This window comes from Lithobates pipiens, unplaced genomic scaffold (assembly GCF_037356315.1).
Source record: "Lithobates pipiens isolate NorthernLeopardFrog02 unplaced genomic scaffold, aLitPip1_a1.2 Scaffold_30, whole genome shotgun sequence".
Classification (NCBI taxonomy): Eukaryota; Metazoa; Chordata; class Amphibia; order Anura; family Ranidae; genus Lithobates; species Lithobates pipiens.
This window is the reverse complement of record NW_027507791.1, coordinates 114,559,095-114,578,926: the sequence shown is the minus strand read 5'-3', so window position 1 is coordinate 114,578,926 and position 19,832 is coordinate 114,559,095. Positions and strand designations below refer to the sequence as shown.

General features: G+C 39.6%; 1 protein-coding gene across 1 annotated transcript; it reads right to left on the bottom strand.

Moving 5' to 3' along the window:
- Positions 1-2,068: 2,068 nt before the first annotated feature.
- GJD2 (gap junction protein delta 2) lies at positions 2,069-12,766 on the bottom strand. Its single transcript, XM_077464779.1, has 2 exons — positions 12,413-12,766; positions 2,069-9,305 (listed from the first exon to the last, which is right to left on the bottom strand). Exons 1-2 carry the CDS (start codon positions 12,481-12,483, stop codon positions 8,462-8,464), a joined length of 915 nt encoding a protein of 304 aa, XP_077320905.1. The 5' UTR covers positions 12,484-12,766; the 3' UTR covers positions 2,069-8,461.
- Positions 12,767-19,832: the final 7,066 nt, after the last annotated feature.

Here is a 19,832-nt window from a genome sequence, read left to right as displayed (position 1 = left end):
CCGAGCATCCATCTTCTTGGTGGGTCTCCGTGGGTCTCGCTGCTCCGGCGCTGTGATTCGCCGAAGCAGGGATGACGTCACTCCCGCGCATGCACACGGGAGCCGACACTCGTGGCATATCGCCGCGATCTGTGCCATATCGCCGCGATCTGCGGCATATCGCTGCGATCTGCGGCTTACCCAGTGCGCCTGCGCGCTGCTGTCTACGGTGCATGCGCCGTAGACAGCCGCCGCTTTCTACGGTGCATGCGCCGTAGACAGCCGCCGCTTTCTACGGTGCATGCGCCGTAGACAGCGGTGGCTGTCTTCAGGTAAATATCTCCTAAATCGTGTAGGTTTAGGACATATTTCTTGGACCTACAGGTAAGCCTTAATCTAGGCTTACCTGTAGGTCAAAGTGGTTTGTAAGGGTTTACAACCACTTTAAAGGAATTTTCAGTACAAGTAATTTTTAACTAATTATTTATACATTACATATGGTCATCTTGACCTCTAGTTTATTTGTCATACTTCATCAATCTTATGTTTAGACAAGAGGGGTCGCCCAAAAGGGACTTTTAGTGATGATAGCTCTTTCCCAGAAAAGGGCCAATGTACAGCCAAACTAGTCCAGACATCACTTGGCAGCACATTACAATTCCTTTAACACAACAACATTGCTTAATACCTAAGAGGTTTAGAACATATTACTAAAGTTCAGAACTCTAAGGGAGTCTTCCAGAAATAATTCCGGACTCCCGATATTCTGTATCTTAACACCAGTACAGGCGATCTTTATATCAATAGCTGGTGAGTAAGGGCACAAAAGGTAGCAAAGCACTTTCATTATGTCTGTTATATATTATTGCACGGATTGCATTTTAAAATAACTTTTTCTGCTTTTTCTGGATTGTACTTTAAAGGAATTTTTGCGATGCTGAAGATTTACCGCATATTATGAACTTTTTTATTGTAATTTGTCACTTTTCATGTTTATGTATTTATGGTTGACATTGTGGACAACTTGCATATGGGTATATATATTTTTATTTTACTATATTGAGTAAAGAAAGCACAGGGATTTTCCATAATAATTTTTAAAGGAGCACACACACCTTTTTTTTTTTTCCAGCAGCAGTCGAAATGTAATTTATATATCTGCACACCACAGTGCAGGGACATTCATAGTATTAGGTTTCATTTCTTGCAGCAGACTCTGTATGTTGTGGATCATTACCTTTTCTCCCAGACTATATCCAAAAACATAAAAGCAAATGGAGGTAAATGGCTTGTCACAGTGCAAATATGATACTGAGCTTTATATTTTGCGTGATGCACTTCTCTAATGCTGGCCACAACACCCTGGCATTATACAGTATTTCACATTTGATCTGCCAGAGCAACAACATTCACCAACAACTTTTCAATGCGATTATAATTAAAATGTATTGTCCAGGTAGGTCCCTACACTACATAACTGCTGATAAATTATGTAAATATGATAGATAAGATAAAAAAAAACTGTATGGGGCCAGCATTAAGATTTAGAGTGTATACTCTGAGTATACACCTCTAGTTTATTTTCAAAGTTTTGTTTTCTATATCTTTCACATACTCCTCATTTGCTTCTTATTTTACAAGAATCAACTTCGACTTGGTGACTGGTTAAGAAGGCAGTGTTGTCAGAGTTACTGTGCTGAATTGGTAATGGAGAGAAGGAGGTCAGTAGCTCCACAGGCTCAGATTAGCATCTCTGTTAATAAGTATCTTAGGGGACATGTATTAATATCTGCTGCAGGGACATCGGGAATGCGTGTTGCAGATAAGTCTGAGCTCCTCCAGAGTCCCACACGTATACACACATATATGAAGAAAAGTCACATTTGCTTACCTAAGTCCGCACTTTTACTTATGTCCACACAAAACTTGCTTTTCATTAATTCTATAAAATGTGACCTGCTAATTAAAAAGAATGCCTCTAGTTTTGTACTTGACAAAATATGCTGTGCTGTGGTGGCTGTATAGGAAATTGCAGAGCTAGCGCCACAGGCCAGCCCACTTAGCAAAATAACTAATGTGAACACACAAATCATTTTAGAAAAAAGGCAAGTACTTTATTATTTGCTGAATCTTACATCATTGCTTTATTGTATGAAACAGTTCCATATACAATATACAAAGGTGAGTATAAAATGTCCTGTGATACTGAGACTGGATGGAGCTGGATGTGAAAACTATGGCACTTAACCCATTGCCTGCTGGAGGGTGAGCAGTGCTGCCTGTAGCAGTGGGCTCAGTTCCAGTGTAGCAGCCAAGGGATTAAATAACAAGGGCAGAGCTGCAGCAGGAGTGCTGGTGATTTTTATTTTACCCTGGATAAAACGGTTGTATTTCAAGTGTTGTATAAATAAATGTTGTTGTAGAAAGATTATTGGCCCTTTATCCAAGTGATGCTACCATCTGTGGATGGGATCATGTGATATAGCACCATTTTACATAGATGGACCAATGTGCATGTAATTGAAAGGTCTCAGTGCAGTGAACATCCACAATGCTATGTTATCTTACTGTGCAGATCAGTAACAGGCCAAGTTAGCCGGAGGCCCAGTAACTTGCACAGACCCCTATCTACAACATATAATTATTTATCTGTTGCAGTATGTGTTTGTTAGGTTCTTCCTTATATACTGCCCATCAAGCTGCCAGAGTATTGTAAAGCACAGAATGTTCTTAGGTTAAGAAAGGTTGATCACAGGTTAACCACAGGTCCGTGTCTTCTCTTTGGGGATATATAAATTGCCATAACTTAAGTTAAAGCAGAACTCCAGCCAAGCATCTATTTAAAAGGTTAATACATAAATATGTGTTTGCCTGCAAGGATAATTGTCTATCTGTTAAGTTACTCTTGTAATTAGGTCGCCCCTAAAATAGCCAAGCCACTGACACTACTCTTGTAATTAGGACACCAATAATATAGCCAAGAAGGTGACACAACTACTAATTTTTGCAGCATCTTGTCCCATTTGTCTGCTCATTCATATGTAAAAGAGCACAATTAAATATATGAGGTCCTCTTGTTCCTGTAAAACACCTGAACTCCTCCATTTTTAGACCTCCAGCACTAGGGACGATAAACATTGATGTTATTGTGTAATGAAGTGGCCTTGTTTGCTCAACGTACAGAACCTACTACTTTAGGAAACATTAGGGACCATGCACACTAGGGTTAAAAAACGCTTCTTCTACAGGAGTTTTGCATTTTTTCCTGTAGAAGCAACTTAATGTTATCCTATGTATCCATACACATTATAACGTTCAGAGGCATAATTTAAGCTCAGCGTTTAGAGGCAGAAAAAAAAAAAACCTTCTGGTTTGCGAGAGGAGTTTTCTGGCAGAAAATTAAAATGCTTAACGCTCCTAAACGTATGTACAAAAAGCTCTATTTGAACATTTTTTTTCTGCCATAAGAACTGGTGTACATGGACCCTTAATGACCTATGAATTTGAATAGTGGGACAACAGAATTTACAAATTTGCCTGGAGTTCTGCTTTAATACCATCGGCAAAACCAGCCACCGGTGTACATCATCTTGTACCTGAGCTTCGGCAAAACCAGCCACAGGTGTACATCATCTTGCACCTGAGCTTAATCTTCTTTAAAGGCTCTGTGATGGCGATGATGCTAAATTTACAATTCCACTATCATATATTATTTTCTTCTTAAGAGTTCACAGAAATCCCATTAAAAGTCAAGGTGCTAGAAACTGAAAATTGGATATCATTGATAGGTAAATTGCTTTTCATGCTTTGAATCGGCAAACTCAGTTTTCCATCTATAGTTTCTTTCAGTCCGGATACCATCCCTACTTTTTGCCCTGAGGGTGCTACAAGAATTGATTGTCTTATTTCTTGTTAATCTGCTTTATTTCCCTAAACTTTTTTTAGGATTTACAGTATAAGGGCACCCCCATACAGAGTCCTCTTCTAGGATTCTATCCCAAGGAGAACATTCATTCTTTAGAGACCAACAAAAAAGAGCTCAGTATTTGGCAATAAGTAACTGGCTAACTACAGGACTGACCACAAAAAAGAATTTGTGTGATATTACAGTTTGCAAGATGTTACATATTTACTAAATTGCCCATTTACCACTTGATTGTGATGCACATAGCGCATAATCAGCAACATTATTGTGTTTATAGCCTGAGATTGTCACTGTGCTTATTCTTAGTTCCAAATCCATTAAAACATTTTATACACCAGTCTGTTGAAGGAGCAAACATATTTTTTAACATTTGTGCTTATGTTTAGATATTACATTTCTAAATGTATAAAACAGTTTTGTTTTTTAAAGTGCCAAAAATATGCACTTAATATAAGCACAAGGGCACGTGTTAATAGTCTTATTAGATCAGGCACAATTCTAATGCTATTTTAGAAAATAAAAATTAAGCCAATTTGGCTATAAAGTTTATGCTTGCTATTGTGTTTTTCTCTGTGCGTTTTTTTTTTCTCCTAAAAAGCAGTAAAGTTTCTCTCCTCCTGTTGATATTTAGGGTGCCAAATCAAAATGGAAGAGTTCCATTTAGCATTGTCAGTGTAATACAGAACAATGCGCAAAATCCCTCTGGCTCTACAGGTGTCACGCAGAGGTTACTTGATCTCTACTGAAGGTGCACTGAACAGTTAAGGTTTGTGGTAAAAGAAAACAGGCATACACACAGTGGCAAATATTACATAGAAACAATGAATAGTTAAAAAGAGAATCACTGAACCATCCAGGTTTTTCACAGTGAGCCAGCACACTTTGATAGTACTCTGGCAGGAGTCTGAGGAGATAAGCCGAAAACCAACTCTGCATCATGTTTGTGTTAAAAGGAGCTTTCATAGATGGTGATCTAACACAAGATCATGCTTACAGAGAATGGAAACTAATATGTAGAAAATCAAATGCTCTCTTACTTTGCGCTATGTCTTTTAGATCAGGTTTAACCAGCTCAAGTAAGACTGTTTTACTTTACACTAAACTAGACCTTATATGCAAGATTATTCAGTCTCACATGCTCCTGTTGTGATGCAACCCATGGCCACAACACACACAGGGATGGATTTACTAAAGGAAAATATGCAAGTACAGTTGCTCCTGAGCACAGTAAATGAGATGAAGCTTCACTTTGACAAGAATGCCCAAACACAAGCAAGAAAAATAAAATAGAAAAACAGCATTTTTTTTCTTACACACGATTGGATGATGAAAGTCGGCAGAGCTTTCCCAAGCTCAGGAATAGCTGTACTTACATAGGGCATAGTCTATTTGCTCTTAGTAAATCCACCGCAAACAGTCATGCTCCCTACAGTAGACATTTTTCAGGTTTAAATGGAATCTATAGCCATTTTTATTTTTATTTATTTTTTTTAGATTTTGATACAGTAAGGAATAAACACCCCTGTCTGGTTTTTATTTGCCATCTATGAACCACTGGTAAGATTTATCTTCACGTCTTGCTCTGAAGACACATCAGGAAGTGAGAGGAAATGTCTACAAAGTAAAGAAAAACCCCTCTTAGACAGATGTCACTGGAACAAGCGGCCCAACTGGAAGATTTCACTCTATTCCTGTTTCAGAGTCAACTCATAATTTTGGATTTCCAGTTAATTTTAATCACAGTAAGAATAGTCAGCAGGGCCAACAGAGAAGGTGGATATTCCCTAAAGGGACACAATTCCACAATGGGACAGCAATAAAAACCTGATCGAGGTTCCGACCCACCAGTACTCTGTCCAAAACTAATAAAAAAGAAAAAAAAAACTGTTGGGTTTACATACACTTTCAATTAAGCATGCGAGTCAGGTATTAAATATTTAGACATGATGACCCTTGCTTATGTTCGTTTTTGGCTAGGACAAAAATATGCTTGTCCAAGTTATTCTTTCACACCTGTGCCTGCTGCAGGTGGAACATGGCTCATCTTAAATCTGTTTAAAGCCTGCCATACAGTTTTTCTTCCATTTTCACTCTGACCCTTTAAAACATCTCAGTTCCAAGTGTCTCAGTCCATAGTAGGCAACTAGAGGCCAAGTGACCTAAACACTGTACAAAACACACTTTAGTTTTCTTGATGTGGTACAACCAATGAAGGTTTTGATCATATTTGATCATCCAGTAATAATTCAATATGGTAGATGTCCCAATGAATTCTCACCATGAAAGGTAGCCTAACAAGATAGCAGACTGTTGTGGGAAACAACACCTTTCTCTGCTCTTGCATGCTTGCTTAGAAATTCAGTAGTTATGTATGTAGCAGCAGGGGTTAATCACAGTGCATCTGACCATTTCAGATTATGTAGGTCAATACTTTGCTGTTTTTAGAGGCAATGAAGACATATTAATGTCTTTTATCCCTGAATTTGTGGTTGTGTTCACAAAAAGAATGGTTCAAGAAATATTTAGTCCTCAGCACAACCCATATTTGGGTATTCAGGACAGCACGCTAAGCATTCTCTGTGTCAAGGTCATTGAGGATTGCACCATTAAAGTGATGCAGCTAAATGTGTTCTAAGTTGGCATCTGGTATTGATTAATTAAAAACTGCTAAATTTCATTAACGAGCTAGTGTTAGCAAACTTGGACAGTTAAAGGAGTAAAGTGTGTTAATTTTTTACAGTTGCATACAATTTTATAGATGTTTTTATTGCTGGGTTTGAAATTTCTGTTAATCACATTTTAAGATGCCTTTTATAGAGCTGTGCCATTAAAAATGCATATATCTTTAATGTAAATGGGACTTCTAAACTGCACTGTAGTCAACCTCGAGGTTACATTATATTTTATGATCTGGAGAAATATATAATTTGCTCTTTTTACAATATAAAGGCAATTACACATCATTTTGATGCATTTTTTCCGTATATGCCAAAATAAAAAAAATCTCTTTTTTGTTTAAGACAATAATTTGTTAAATGATATATATGGTTCTTATTTTGGTGCAAACACAAGCAGAAAGGCTAAAATTTCAACATGCAATAGGACACATGCTTAAGAAACCACACTGGAAGCCCCTAAAGTGTCCCTTCAAGTTATCTGTTCCCCTAACATCCCAGTTATGTGGCTTAGACTATGAGGTCTTTGTATGACATGCAAGCAGCAGAGTATGCATTGTTTGAGGTGTAAAGTGATTTAATGTAGAACTCTACCTAAAAAAATGTTTTCTCAGTAGAAGCAGGGTTCATCCCCCCAGCAGCCTTTATTGCTGCCTGAAAATCCAAATTGGTGATCTGCCCACCCCCCACTCCCAGTTCACCTGTGTCAAAAACCACTAGGGGGCAAGGTCCCCAGACCGCTGGTGTTCTTCTCTCAGTATTGGATTCTCCACAGGAATTCTTTCTGAAATTCTAAAAAGGAACGGGAAGTTCCAACCACAGCCAATCAACCTCCCCACTGTGGTCAGAAACATCAATAAAGATCTCATTGAGGATTGAACCCCACTCCACTTTATCATAATCGAAAGAAAACGTTTTAGGTTGATATCCGATTTAAATACCTTTCACCTTTTTTTTATACGTGCTTGCTGGCAGGATAATTGAGAGACAAGAAAGCATCTTGTCTGAAGAAGATGTTATGAAACTATATTGTCAGATCTGTGGAATAGACAAATGCAATCTTCTTTTCAATTGCAGTGAAAAGAGAGGGGACATTGAAAAAGTCAGTATAGATTCCGAAGAGTATAAGATGACAATTACTCATTTTAAAACATGTCAGTAAATAAGGCTGTGTATTGTTTTTCTACTGAACGGATTATCATCAAGAAGAGGTGCACTGTTCTTTGGTTAATCTGCTCAACAGAATAACATAATTGCTATATTATTTTTTTTAAATGCCAGTAATTCTCTGGTGAATCTACTTGAGAGTGGTTTCAATGCATAAGCGAAGGAATAGTTGGCAGTATTAGTTATTTATAATACCTCTACAAATAGCACTGTTTGTAGGATGGAGTGGCTATGTAATTATTTGGTTGAAAAACTGTTGTTGTTTTCTAAACTCCAAACACATCCTGGCAGTATCTGTGAAGAGCCACAGTGTGCCTGTCATCAGGCTTTAGTGCTTCTCTCTTATTCCTGTAGCAGCCATAGCAGGCTATGTCAGTACGCTGTACATAGCCCATAGCTTGTATACAGAAACGTAACCACAACATTGGTGATTTAAATGTGCAGGAGTCTATTGAAGAGAGAATCTGTAATGCTTGTCTGAAGGGGTATAATATCAAACATCGTACTGCAACAATATGAGTAACGGCTACCAGGGCACAAACTTCTTCCAATTAAGACCCTGGCAAATGGTACTGATTGATAACATTACCAGCCAGCACTTTCCTTCAGTGCAATGGCAATCATGTCCAAGGGCATATTCCATTATTCAGACACCTACCCCTTCTTTTCAGGCTGCAAGGGCCCAGTTTTTTTATCTGTTGTTTTTCAAACATCCTCACACATAGGCAGAGTCACTAGACTGAGTCCTTCCAAAATTGGGTACTCCCATCCTGGGCAAGTCTTTATTTCTGATTTCATATATAGATTTCCTCTTGGCCTGTACACCTCTGACTGCCGTCTTGATTTTCCTCCAGCCTAAGTGGTTTAGCTCAGCCAAGTTAAGAACAACGCAGAGGCCACTGACAGCAAACATAAAAACAAGAAACACTGTCTTTTCTGTCGGTCTGGAAACATAACATTCCACCTCTTTGATGCAAGGATATCTGTCACACTCATACTGAGAGGGAACATTGAACCCATATAAGAAGTATTGTCCTACAAGAAAGCCAATCTCCAGGGCATTTCTGAAGACCACTTGAATAATATAAAACCTAGAGATTCCTTCTTGACGCCTCATTTTGGATTTTGTTGTTCTTATTGAGGGGTTGGGAATTTCCTTGATCTCCAAGCAGTCTGGTTCAGCCTCCTTGGTAGAGTTTTCTGTGTTTTGAAGGACACCATTAACCAGTGTGTTCTTGATTTTTTTGCTGTCCTCCCTTTTCACAGTATCCTGGTCTCTGTCCAAGGTGAGAAATACAGTGGAATACCTCCTTTCCTTCTGTTTAGCAGACTGGTGCACAGAATAGGTGATAAAGCACAGGCTTGGAGTACAGACCATAATGATCTGGAACACCCAGTATCTGATATGAGAGATTGGAAAAGCCCTGTCATAGCACGCCTGGTTGCACCCCGGCTGAAGTGTATTGCAGACAAACATGGTCTGCTCATCATCATAAACAGTCTCCCCTACGATGGCAACAATGAGTATTCTAAAGATGACAACCACGGTCAGCAGAATCCTGAAAGAGAATGCAATATGTTAGTCTTGCTGTTCTAGTGAAAACACATATCGTTGTGGCCAAGAATGCAGTGCCAGCAACTTTTAATCAAAACCTCCCCTTTTCCTTTTCTACTTTAGGAAATATTGGGCTTCAGCATTTCATTTTTTTTTTTATGTTGGCATGGCCACATTAGGTTCCATGTAATGTAGAGAGCACCAGCTGCACGTGAAAAAATAATTAAATATGCTTGTGCATGTCAGCAGAAACCGCTAAGGGAAGGTTATTGATCACTGCCCATCTTAGAATACAGTTTGCTAGTAGTACATAATGTCTAAGACATGTACAGATGGCTACTGTTTTAGGATATCGACTACAGTTACCATCAGCATTTTGTTGGCTTGTGATTGTTAGTGATTTATGGTTAGCTTCTGGGATGAAATAAAATGCATGAGGAATTCATGGTTTATTAACAGTGCTATTTTAAGACCTTTGTTAATGAACATCATTCAAACAATCACCTATGCTAGCATAGAAAACTTTTGTTTTCATAATCTTTACTTTACAAGATAGTTTGATATCAACATTACATGCAAAATGTATATGTATTAACTGATGATTGTGATTTTAAATGCACACAAGCTAATGTAATTTTATCAATTGACATTGCAATGAATCAAATCATTGTCAGTATATTGGCAACCATCTAAAATAAACTGTTTCCCCTAAGCAACCATTTAATTTCCCCCTTTCGTTGTTGATTAGAATGGATAAAAAAATAGTGGTGTTATGTGCAACACAGACTGTTCTTTATTTGGTGAATTGAATAACTAAAATATATTTTGGTCTCTGTGTCAGATTTTAAATTATACACAACTGCTAAGAAATAATTGTTGCTTTCATAAAATTGTTGACAACTGTCACTGAGATCGGGGATTTGAATGCTTAAAATGAAATTACATGCAAAACACAGGGAAACAGTGTTGAAAAAGGATGATGCTTTAACAATCTGATGACCCTGTAATGTTATTCTTTACCCATGCCAGGGTATGCAAGCTGAAGGGATGGACTCTGTCCTTGCAGTTTGATATGTGATTCCTAATTTATGAAATCCAGCTGCTTCCTTAACACTTTCATCGCCAGAAGGTCTTGCAGTGTTGTGGCAGTACATGACAGGACCCTCTGGCAATTAAAGGGTCAAGATGATGTGACAGCAGTGATATGACAATGTGGCACCCCAGGCAAGTGGTTTGGATATTTTTGGTCAGGATAATTGGCCATGGGATATTTTCTTTTTCCAAGCATCTTTCTTTGAGAGAAAGGTTGTCCTTTCACATTGATGTGTATGAGGAGCTGTCCAGTGCTGAATTTCTTCCTGCAGGGGATTCCTGATTGGCTGTACACCAAGTGCACCCTGTCACTGCCATGGAGAAATAAGATGTACTTTTTTTTACCACTTTATTCGTAACTTCTTTTTTTATATATATTGACATTTGTGAAGTATTTGCACATTTTGTTTTAGTTCATTTTTTTTTTCTTTTTATGTGTATATGATTTTCACTTTTGCAAACAGCTAAGTAGCATGTGCAGGCAGCACATACATCTTTATCAATAAATCATAATACCCTACCAAAATGGGTAAAAGTTATTTATTTTTGTTTTAGCAAAATTATCTTACTTTGCTAATCTGAACTAATACCAAACTTGAGATCACAACCCTGTGATTTCACAAACACTGGCATTGACTGCCAATTCAAGAAGTTGCTTTTTTTTTACTTCAGAACCATTAGACTGCTTTTGGTATTAATTTCCATTTCTGGACATTCAAGGCTACTCTGTTGTGCTTTCATTAAATGTGTGTTTTTTTTAAGTCTGAATAACTTTATTTTGATCTTAAACACTGCTGTTCGGTATTTTGGGGCTTTATCGTGTAGCCCACTCACAGTACTGTATTCAGTAAATTGCTTGTTAATTAGTAACAAGTTCCTGAGTATGTGTGTGCATGTGTAGTATTTGGATTTAAACACATTAAAATTAATTAGCACAAATTGTTAACGTATATGATTTAATGGGCAGAGAAACTGTGTTGCAGCTTAATTGAAGCTCAACATTTTAATGATCTATTAATTACAGATGTTGTAAACCCCACGGGCATTCTAGTTTTTGCAGTACACTGTTATTTTGAGAAAAAAAGCAATACATGCAATTTACCATGAAAAAGACTCACTGAATTTATGAATGCATATTTGTATGGCTATCTTTTTTGCTAGAATAACTATCAGTGTGGTGTGTTTTTTACCGATTCAATGGTAGTTCAGTGGTAGTTTCATATTGCAGCATTGTTCATTTCTTAAATGTGTATAATAACTAAGTCAGATGGTTACGGGGAAAGGATTGAACTCTTAACCCTGTTATTTGTAGGTCACTACTGGATTTCCAATCACATATAGAACCTAAAAGACACCAATAAAACAGACTGTAGACTGGAGCTAGTGAAATGCCAAAACCAAGTGTAATATGTCTGAATCTTTTAGTATAAGTGCAGCATGTGAAATGTGAATGAAGCTGGTTTTCCTACACTGTACAGTAATAAAAATCTTTCAGACGGCTGTTTTTTTCTGTTGAATAAACTTTCCACATCAGAGCTTTGCCTCTGCATCCCCAGCTGATACACACCAGCTCCTGATGTTATTTGCCATATGCACCTTATAATAATGAGAAACATCAATCACATCTCAGGCAGAGTTGTCACTATGTACTGGTGTCTGGCAACGATCCTGCTTTCCAGCAGATTGCCGCTATATGTCAAGGAAAATTCAACATGCATTTAGGTTGTTATTTTTACTTTGGATAATACTTGCAGATACCAATCTCTGTTCATTCATTAATTTAAGCTAGCCATTAGAAAGTGATTACCAGGAGCTTCCAAAGTATAAATACAGTGTAGAACAACATGGTATAAACAAGAAATGATGAGCATGTGTGATTTAAAAAGAACATTATAGTTTTTATTCCATATCACAATCATTCTGTCTGGCTTGTTGTATTCTGAGTTGTTAACCCGATTATATCCTGGTCTAGACCACTTTACAAAGTCTTTATATTTGTAGTTGTAAAAACATTCTTACCTTCCTATCATAGTACTGTGCTGTTGCACAGCAGCCTCCAGAAGTCTTTCTAATATAGTCCATTCTCCCATCGCTGTACATCGGAGACCTGGTGCAACGGGAGGCTTTTCACCTTCTCCAGGGGAAGCCACAGGGTGTAGGTGACCTATACTCAGTGTAATCTCTGCGTGATGATCAGAGGTGTCCCTGCTCGGGAAGGCTGCTCACACTGTCTTACTGCCGGTAATCTCCCTTTAAGTAGTCTCTGCTTGCGTCACACAGACAGGTCCCTGGACAGGAGCCAGAAACAGCCAGTGGGATTCTGTTAAATGTTATTATAGCAGAGAAAAAGAGAAGAGAGAGGAGGAGGAAAGGGTGTAATGCAGAGATAACAGATTAATTTGTGATCAAGCGATTCTATTTAATCTTCTCCCCAGACTGCAAATCCTAAAACAAGAGGAGCAGACAGGGAGCCGATGTAAAGTGTGCCCATGGATTAGAGAGTGTGGTAGAACCAGTGGGGAGGGTTGGCAGGTAAAGAGAAAAAATGCTATTAACCCACTGTTGTGTATTCAAATAAAAATGCCAGTACTGTCTGTTGTAAATGTTTAAATCAGATAAGAACCTCAGCAATTTTACCAAAAACAATTACTTCTAGAAGCTGGTAATTGCAAAAAAAAATGTTTTTGTTTTTTTGCTGAAAAATTAGTGTATGTGTATATATATATATATATATATATATATATATATATATATATATATATATATATATATATATATATATATATTACTGTGCAAAAGTTTTAGGTAAGTGTGAAAAAAAAAGCTTTAAAAGTAAGAATGCTTTCTAAAACACATCTTTTCATTGTTTATATATAATACCTTTTGGCTTCAAACCAGCATCAATTCTTACACTTGTACACTTTGTACACTTTCATAAGTCAGGGTATTTGTAAGATTAGAGTCAGGTGCATGATATACCAAGCAGGCGCTAATGATTATCAATTTCATTTGTAGGTTGAAACACAGTCATTAATTGAAATAGAAGCAGCTGTGTAGGAGGCTTAAAACTGGGTGACTCTGTTACTAAGGTGAGGTTGTGGAAGACTCTTTCATGTCACAGGTCATACACCATGGCAAGGCTGAGCTCAGCAAGAAGACACAAGGTAGTTGTACTGTATAAGCAAGGTCTCTCCCAGGCAAGGATTTCAAATCAGACTGTGGCAATGATGATGATTGTAGATGCAGTGGCTGGCCAAGGAAACTTAATGCAGCAGATGAAAGACACATCATGCTTACTGTCCTTCAACATAAGAAGATGTCCAGCAGTGTCATCAGCACAGAACTGGTGGAAACCAATGGGACCCAGATACACTCATTTACTGTTTGCAGAGGTCTGAGGTACACCCATCTACTGTTTGCAGAAGTCTGGCAATAAGTGGTCTTCATGGAAGAATTGCAGCCAAAAAGCCATACCTCTGACATAGAAAGAAGCTTAAGTGATTCCACTATGCACGAGAACATAGGAACTGGAGTACAGAAAAATGGCAGCAGGTGCTCTGGACTGATGAGTCAAAATTTTAAATTTGGCTGGAGGCAGTTTGTTTGTCAAAGGACTGGAGAGTGTCTGCAGGACATGGTGGCAGCAATGTGGAGGTTCCTTGCAAGTTTAAGGCTGCATATCTGCACATGGCATTGGAGACTTGGTCAGAATCAATAGTGTCTTTAATGCTGAGAAATACAAGTAGATGCAATATGCATCGTACCATACCATCAGGGAGGTGTGTGATTTGCCCCAAATTTTTTCTGCAGCAGGACTATGGCCAAAACATGCGGCCAATGTTATTAAAGTGGAAGTAAACTCTCCTATCGCTTTCAGCCAAGGAAGCTGCCATCGTTGCCTTTGTTTAATCTTCAACTGCTATGGTGCTGCACAGGTGATTCGTTATGACACCAGCCATTGGATGGTTTGATAGTTTGGCTGAGAGCACAGCCAATGTGCAGTTAGCATTCCCGGCATGCCTTTTTTTTTTAACTGTTTAAATCCATGGGTTTACTTCCACTTTAAGAACTATCTTTAGAGTAAGGCCGCGTACACACGCGCGGACTGTTCGCCCAACTTTGTCCGTCCAACAGTTTCGGCAAACAGTCCGCTCAAACTTAGCATGGACGGACATGGCCACACACGACGGACGAACAGTTTGCTGAAACCGTGCGCGATGACGTTTCGGCACGCACGACGGATCAAAAATTTTGACGTCCAATACACTGCAATGCAACCTTCCGACGTGGAAATCCTTTCTGAGCATGCGCGAGACTTAGTTGGCCGAACAAGCCTACACACGAGCGAACAGTCCGCTGAAACCTTGTTTCAGCGGACAGTTTTTCGGAATTTCCGTAAGACCTTGTTCGGCCAACTGTCCGCTGAAACTGTCCGCTGAAGCCCCACACACGAGCGGACTGTCCGCCCAAACACTGTTCAGCGGACAAGGTTGGGCGAACAGTCCGCCCGTGTGTACGCGGCCTAAAGAAGAACAAGGGGTCCTGGAACTGATGGTTTGGCCCTCACAGAGCCCCGATCTCAGCAACATCGAATCTGTCAGGAATTACATGAATAGTCAGAAGGATTTGAGGCAGCCTAAATCCACAGAAGAACTGTGGTTAGTTCCACAAGATGTTTGGAACAAACTACCTGCAAAGTTTTTTCAAAAGCTTTGTACCTGGAACGAACGTATGCTATTTTGAAGACTTAGCCCTTGTACACACGGTCGGACATTCCGACAACAAAATCCGTCGGATTTTGTCAGAAAATCCAATCGTACTTAACGTGATGATGTTATTTCGTTAGGATGGGACTACGTTCAGGCTAGTAGCCAATAGCTTTGGTTTAGGAATTTGATCTGAGCATGCGTGGCACTTTGTCCGATCGGAATTCTCTACACATGATTGGACAAAGTCCGATCGGATCATGTTGTCGGAAAATTTTATAGACAAGTTGGAAAACTTGGTCCGTCGGATACTCTGACGGAAACAGTCCGATGGAGCCCACACACAGTCGGATTATCCGACAACACGGTCGGAATGTCTGACCGTGTGTACAAAGGCTAAGAGTGGTCACACCAAATATTGACTTGATTTGGATTTCTCTTCAGTTTATTTACTTTCCAATTTGGTAATTGGGAGAAATAAACTATTAACACTACTGTTTCCGAAAGCATTTGAAGCATTTTTTCACTCCTGCTAAAACTTTTGCACAGTAGTGTATGTACTATATATATATATATATATATATATATATATGGAGGCTTTCAAAATGTATACAAACCAAAATTGTGGTGTAGTGCTAAGGCTAATAATAGCCATGTGAAAAATTAATCAAAATCACAAATTGAACAATAGTGTGCAATATGCAAGTGAAAGTCCAGTGACCAATGTGAAACTGGTAAATACAAATCTATCTAGAGGATTAAAATCCGAATCAAGATCAACCGATATGTCTCGGAGATGGTGACTGCACAAGAATGTAAAGCTTGTGACACGGAGAACATCAGTGCTTGAAACATTCAATGAGGTACTCTTACCAGCAGAGGTGGACACACATACCATATGGCAGTGGGTCAAATGAGCATGGATGGTTGTCCTTGGGTACAATTGCAAGGTCCTGGATGGCTGCCTTTAGGTGTGATGACGAGGTCCCGATCACAGGGATAGGTTCACGGCTGGAGATGGTCTCTAGGCACTTCCACAGCTTCAAAGTCCCACTCGTCAGTATTCACCAGTACCAAAAATATCATGAAAAAAGAGGGGAGATCTCAGTGCATTGACGGCTGCTGATTGGGCAAAGCATGCACCTGACCTACATGCTTTGGCCAATCACAGAGCGATCTGCGTACCTGGGGGGTGTCTATAGTATGCCTGTAAAGTGTTGCATGTTTCTCATGTTTACAACAGGCCCTGCACAAAATTACATTTCTAAAGGAAAAAAAGTCATTTAAAAGTACTCGCGGCTATAATGAATTGTAGCCGCAATACACATAAAAGTCATTGAAAAAAACGGCATGGGTTTCCTCCCCCACAGTCCATTACCAGGCCCTTTGGGTCTGCTATGAATATTAAGGGGAACCCCGAACCAAAATAAAAAAACTGCATGGATGCCCCCCCAAATTCCATACCAGGCCCTTCAGGACTGGTATGGATATAAAGGGGAACCCTGCGCCAATTTTTTTTTTTTAATGTCGTGGGGGTCCCCCTCAAAATTCATACCAGACCCTTATCCAAGCACGCAACCTGGCAGGCCGCAGGAAGTCCATTCATCTTCTTATTCTCTCGCTCCAATGGACCGAAAAATAAATGACTTTTATACGTATTGCCGGGACCGACAATCCATTATAGCTGCGAGTACTTTTAAATTACCTTTTTTCCTTTAGAAATGTCATTTTTTGCAGGGACTGTTGTAAACACAGGAAACGTGTCACTTTACAGACATACTATAGACACCCTCCAGGTATGAAATTGAAAGGAACATTTCACTTTTATTGTTTCACTTTAAGCATTATTAACCACTTCAGCCCCGGACCAATAAACACCTTAAGGACCAGAGGTCTTTTTCCAATTTCGCACTGTGCTGCTTTAACTGGTAATTGCGCGGTCATGCAATATTGCACCCAAACTAAATTTGCGTCCTTTTCTTCCCACAAATAGAGCTTTTTTTTAATGGTATTTGATTGCCTCTGCGATTTTTATTTTTTGCGATATAAATGGAAAAAAAGTGAAAATTTTGAAAAAAAAAGATATTTTCTTCTTTTTGTTATAAGAAAAATCGAATAAACGAAATTTTAGTCATACATTGAGGGCAAAATGTATTCAGCCACATGTCTTTAGTAAAAAAAATGTCAATAAGCGTATATTTTTTGGTTTGCGCAAAAGTTATAGCATCTACAAACTAGAGTACATTTTCTGGAATTTACCCAGCTTTTAATTTATGACTGCCTATCTCATTTCTTGAGGTGCTAAAATGGCAGGGCAGTACAAACCCCCCCAAATGACCCCATTTTGGAAAGTAGACACCCCAAGGAAATTGCTGATGGGTATGTTGAGCCCATTGAATATTTATTTTTTGTCCTAAGGGATTGAATAATGACAAAAAAAAAAAAGTTGTCACTAAATGATATATTGCTCACACATGCCATGGTTATATATGGAATTGCACCCCAAAATATATTCCGCTACTTCTCCCGAGTATGGGAATACCACATGTGTGGGACTTTTTGGGAGTCTATTCGCGCACGGCACCCCGAAAACCAATCACCACCTTCAGGATTTCTAAAGCCGCGTACACACGGGCGGACTGTATGGCCAACTTAGTCCGTCAGACAATCCGACGGACAGTCCGTTCTACTTTCGAATGAACGGACTTGACCACACACGGATGCAAAACAGTCCGTCGAAAGTTTGCGCGATGACGTGTACAGCACGTATGACGGGACTAGAAATAGGAAGTCCAATACACAGCAATGCAACCTTTCGCCGTGTAAATCCTTTCTGAGCATGCGCCATACTTAGTCCGTCGAACTAGCCTACTCACGAGCGGATTGTCTGCTGAAACCAAAGTCTGACGGACAATATTACGGAAATTCCGAAATACTTAGTCCGCCAGACTGCACGCTGAAAAAGTCAGCTGAAGCCCACACACGAGCGGACTGTCCGCTGAAATGTGTTTCGACGGACTAAGTTGGCCAGACAGTCCGCCGTGTGTACGCGGCTTTAGGGTGCACATTTTTGATTTCACTCCTCACTACCTATCACAGTTTTGAAGGCCATAAAATGCCAAAATAGCACAAAACCCCCCAAAATGACCCCATTTTGGAAAGTAGACACCCCAAGCTATTTACTGAGAGGCATGTTGAGTCCATGGAATATTTTATATTTTGCCACACGTTGCGGGAATATTACAAACTTATTTTTTTGCACAAAGTTGTCACTAAATGATATATTGCTCACACATGCTATGGGCAGAAGTCAAATTACACCCCAAAATAAATTCTGCTGCTTCTCCCGAGTACGGGGATACCACATGTGGGGGACTTTTTGGGAGCCTAGCCACGTACGGGACCCCGAAAACCAAGCACTGCCTTCCGGATTTAAATATAAAATGCTACCAAAAAACTGTTAGCGATCGCAGGGATCAGGCCTGACTCTGCGATCGCTGCAGTTATGTGTTTAGTGTTTTGTAAGTGACATTGATCGATCGATACTGCACTTAGGTGGGCTGGGCAGGGGGGCAAAACGCAGGTGCTAGCAGGTATCTGGGCTGATCCCGCTAACAATGCGTTTTTTTGGAACCCTAAACTGCTAGTATAGATCTGATCAGATCAGATATTGATCTGTTCAGATTCTATACCACTACAGGAGGTTTATGCTTTGCGTATGGGTGTTAGCGGTACTGGCACTAACCTAGCGCTGCCTGGGGAGATGCAGACCCTGACCCTGACCCTAAAACCTAATTGATATCACCCGCCGGGTGATCAGGGGGTTAAACCTTTATTGGGTAATAAATGGTGAGTGCCCTGATGCTATAAAAAGCAAACTAACCAGAGTCACCCGTAACACTTATACGGTGATCAGTGGTGAAAGGGTTAACTAGGGGCAATCAGGGGGTTCAAATTTTTATTAGGTAGTATATGGGGGTCCCTGGCGCTATATAAAAACCTGACGGGGAACCTAAATAACTAACTGGCTAACCAGCGTCACCAGTGACACTTATACTGTGATCACTGGTGAAAGGGTTAACTAGGGGCAATCAGGGGGTTAAAACCATTATTGGGTAGTATATGGGGGTACCTAACGCTATAAAAACCTGGCAGTGAACCTAAAAAAATAACTAGCTACCTAACGACACTAGTGACACTAATGCAGCGATCAGAAAAACGATCGCTTAGTGACACTGGCAAAAGGGGGTGAAAGGGTTAACCAGGGGCAATCAGGGGGTTAAAACCATTATTGGGTAGTATATGGGGGTACCTAGCGCTATAAAAACCTGGCGGTGAACCTAAAAAAATAACTAGCTACCTAGCGGCACTAGTGACACTAATGCAGCGATCAGAAAAACGATCGCTTAGTGACACTGGCAAAAGGGGGTGAAAGGGTTAACTAGGGGCGATCAGGGGGTTAAAACTATTATTGGGTAGTATATTGGGGTACCTAGCGCTATAAAAACCTGGCGGTGAACCTAAAAAAAACTAGCTACCTAGCGACACTAGCGACACTAATGCAGCGATCAGAAAAATGATCGCTTAGTGACACTGGCAAAAGGGGGTGAAAGGGTTAACTAGGGGCAATCAGGGGGTTAAAACCATTATTGGGTAGTATATCGGGGTACCTATCGCTATAAAAACCTGGCGGTGAACCTAAAAAAATAACTAGCTACCTAGCGACACTAATG

Excerpts from the sequence above, each read along its gene's own strand:
- GJD2 (XM_077464779.1), bottom strand. The coding sequence starts at position 12,483 with ATGGGAGAATGGACTATATTAGAAAGACTTCTGGAGGCTGCTGTGCAA. Across the intron at positions 9,306-12,412 it reads CACAGTACTATGATAGGAAG|GATTCTGCTGACCGTGGTTG; the intron begins GTAAGAATGTTT and ends ATTCTCTTTCAG.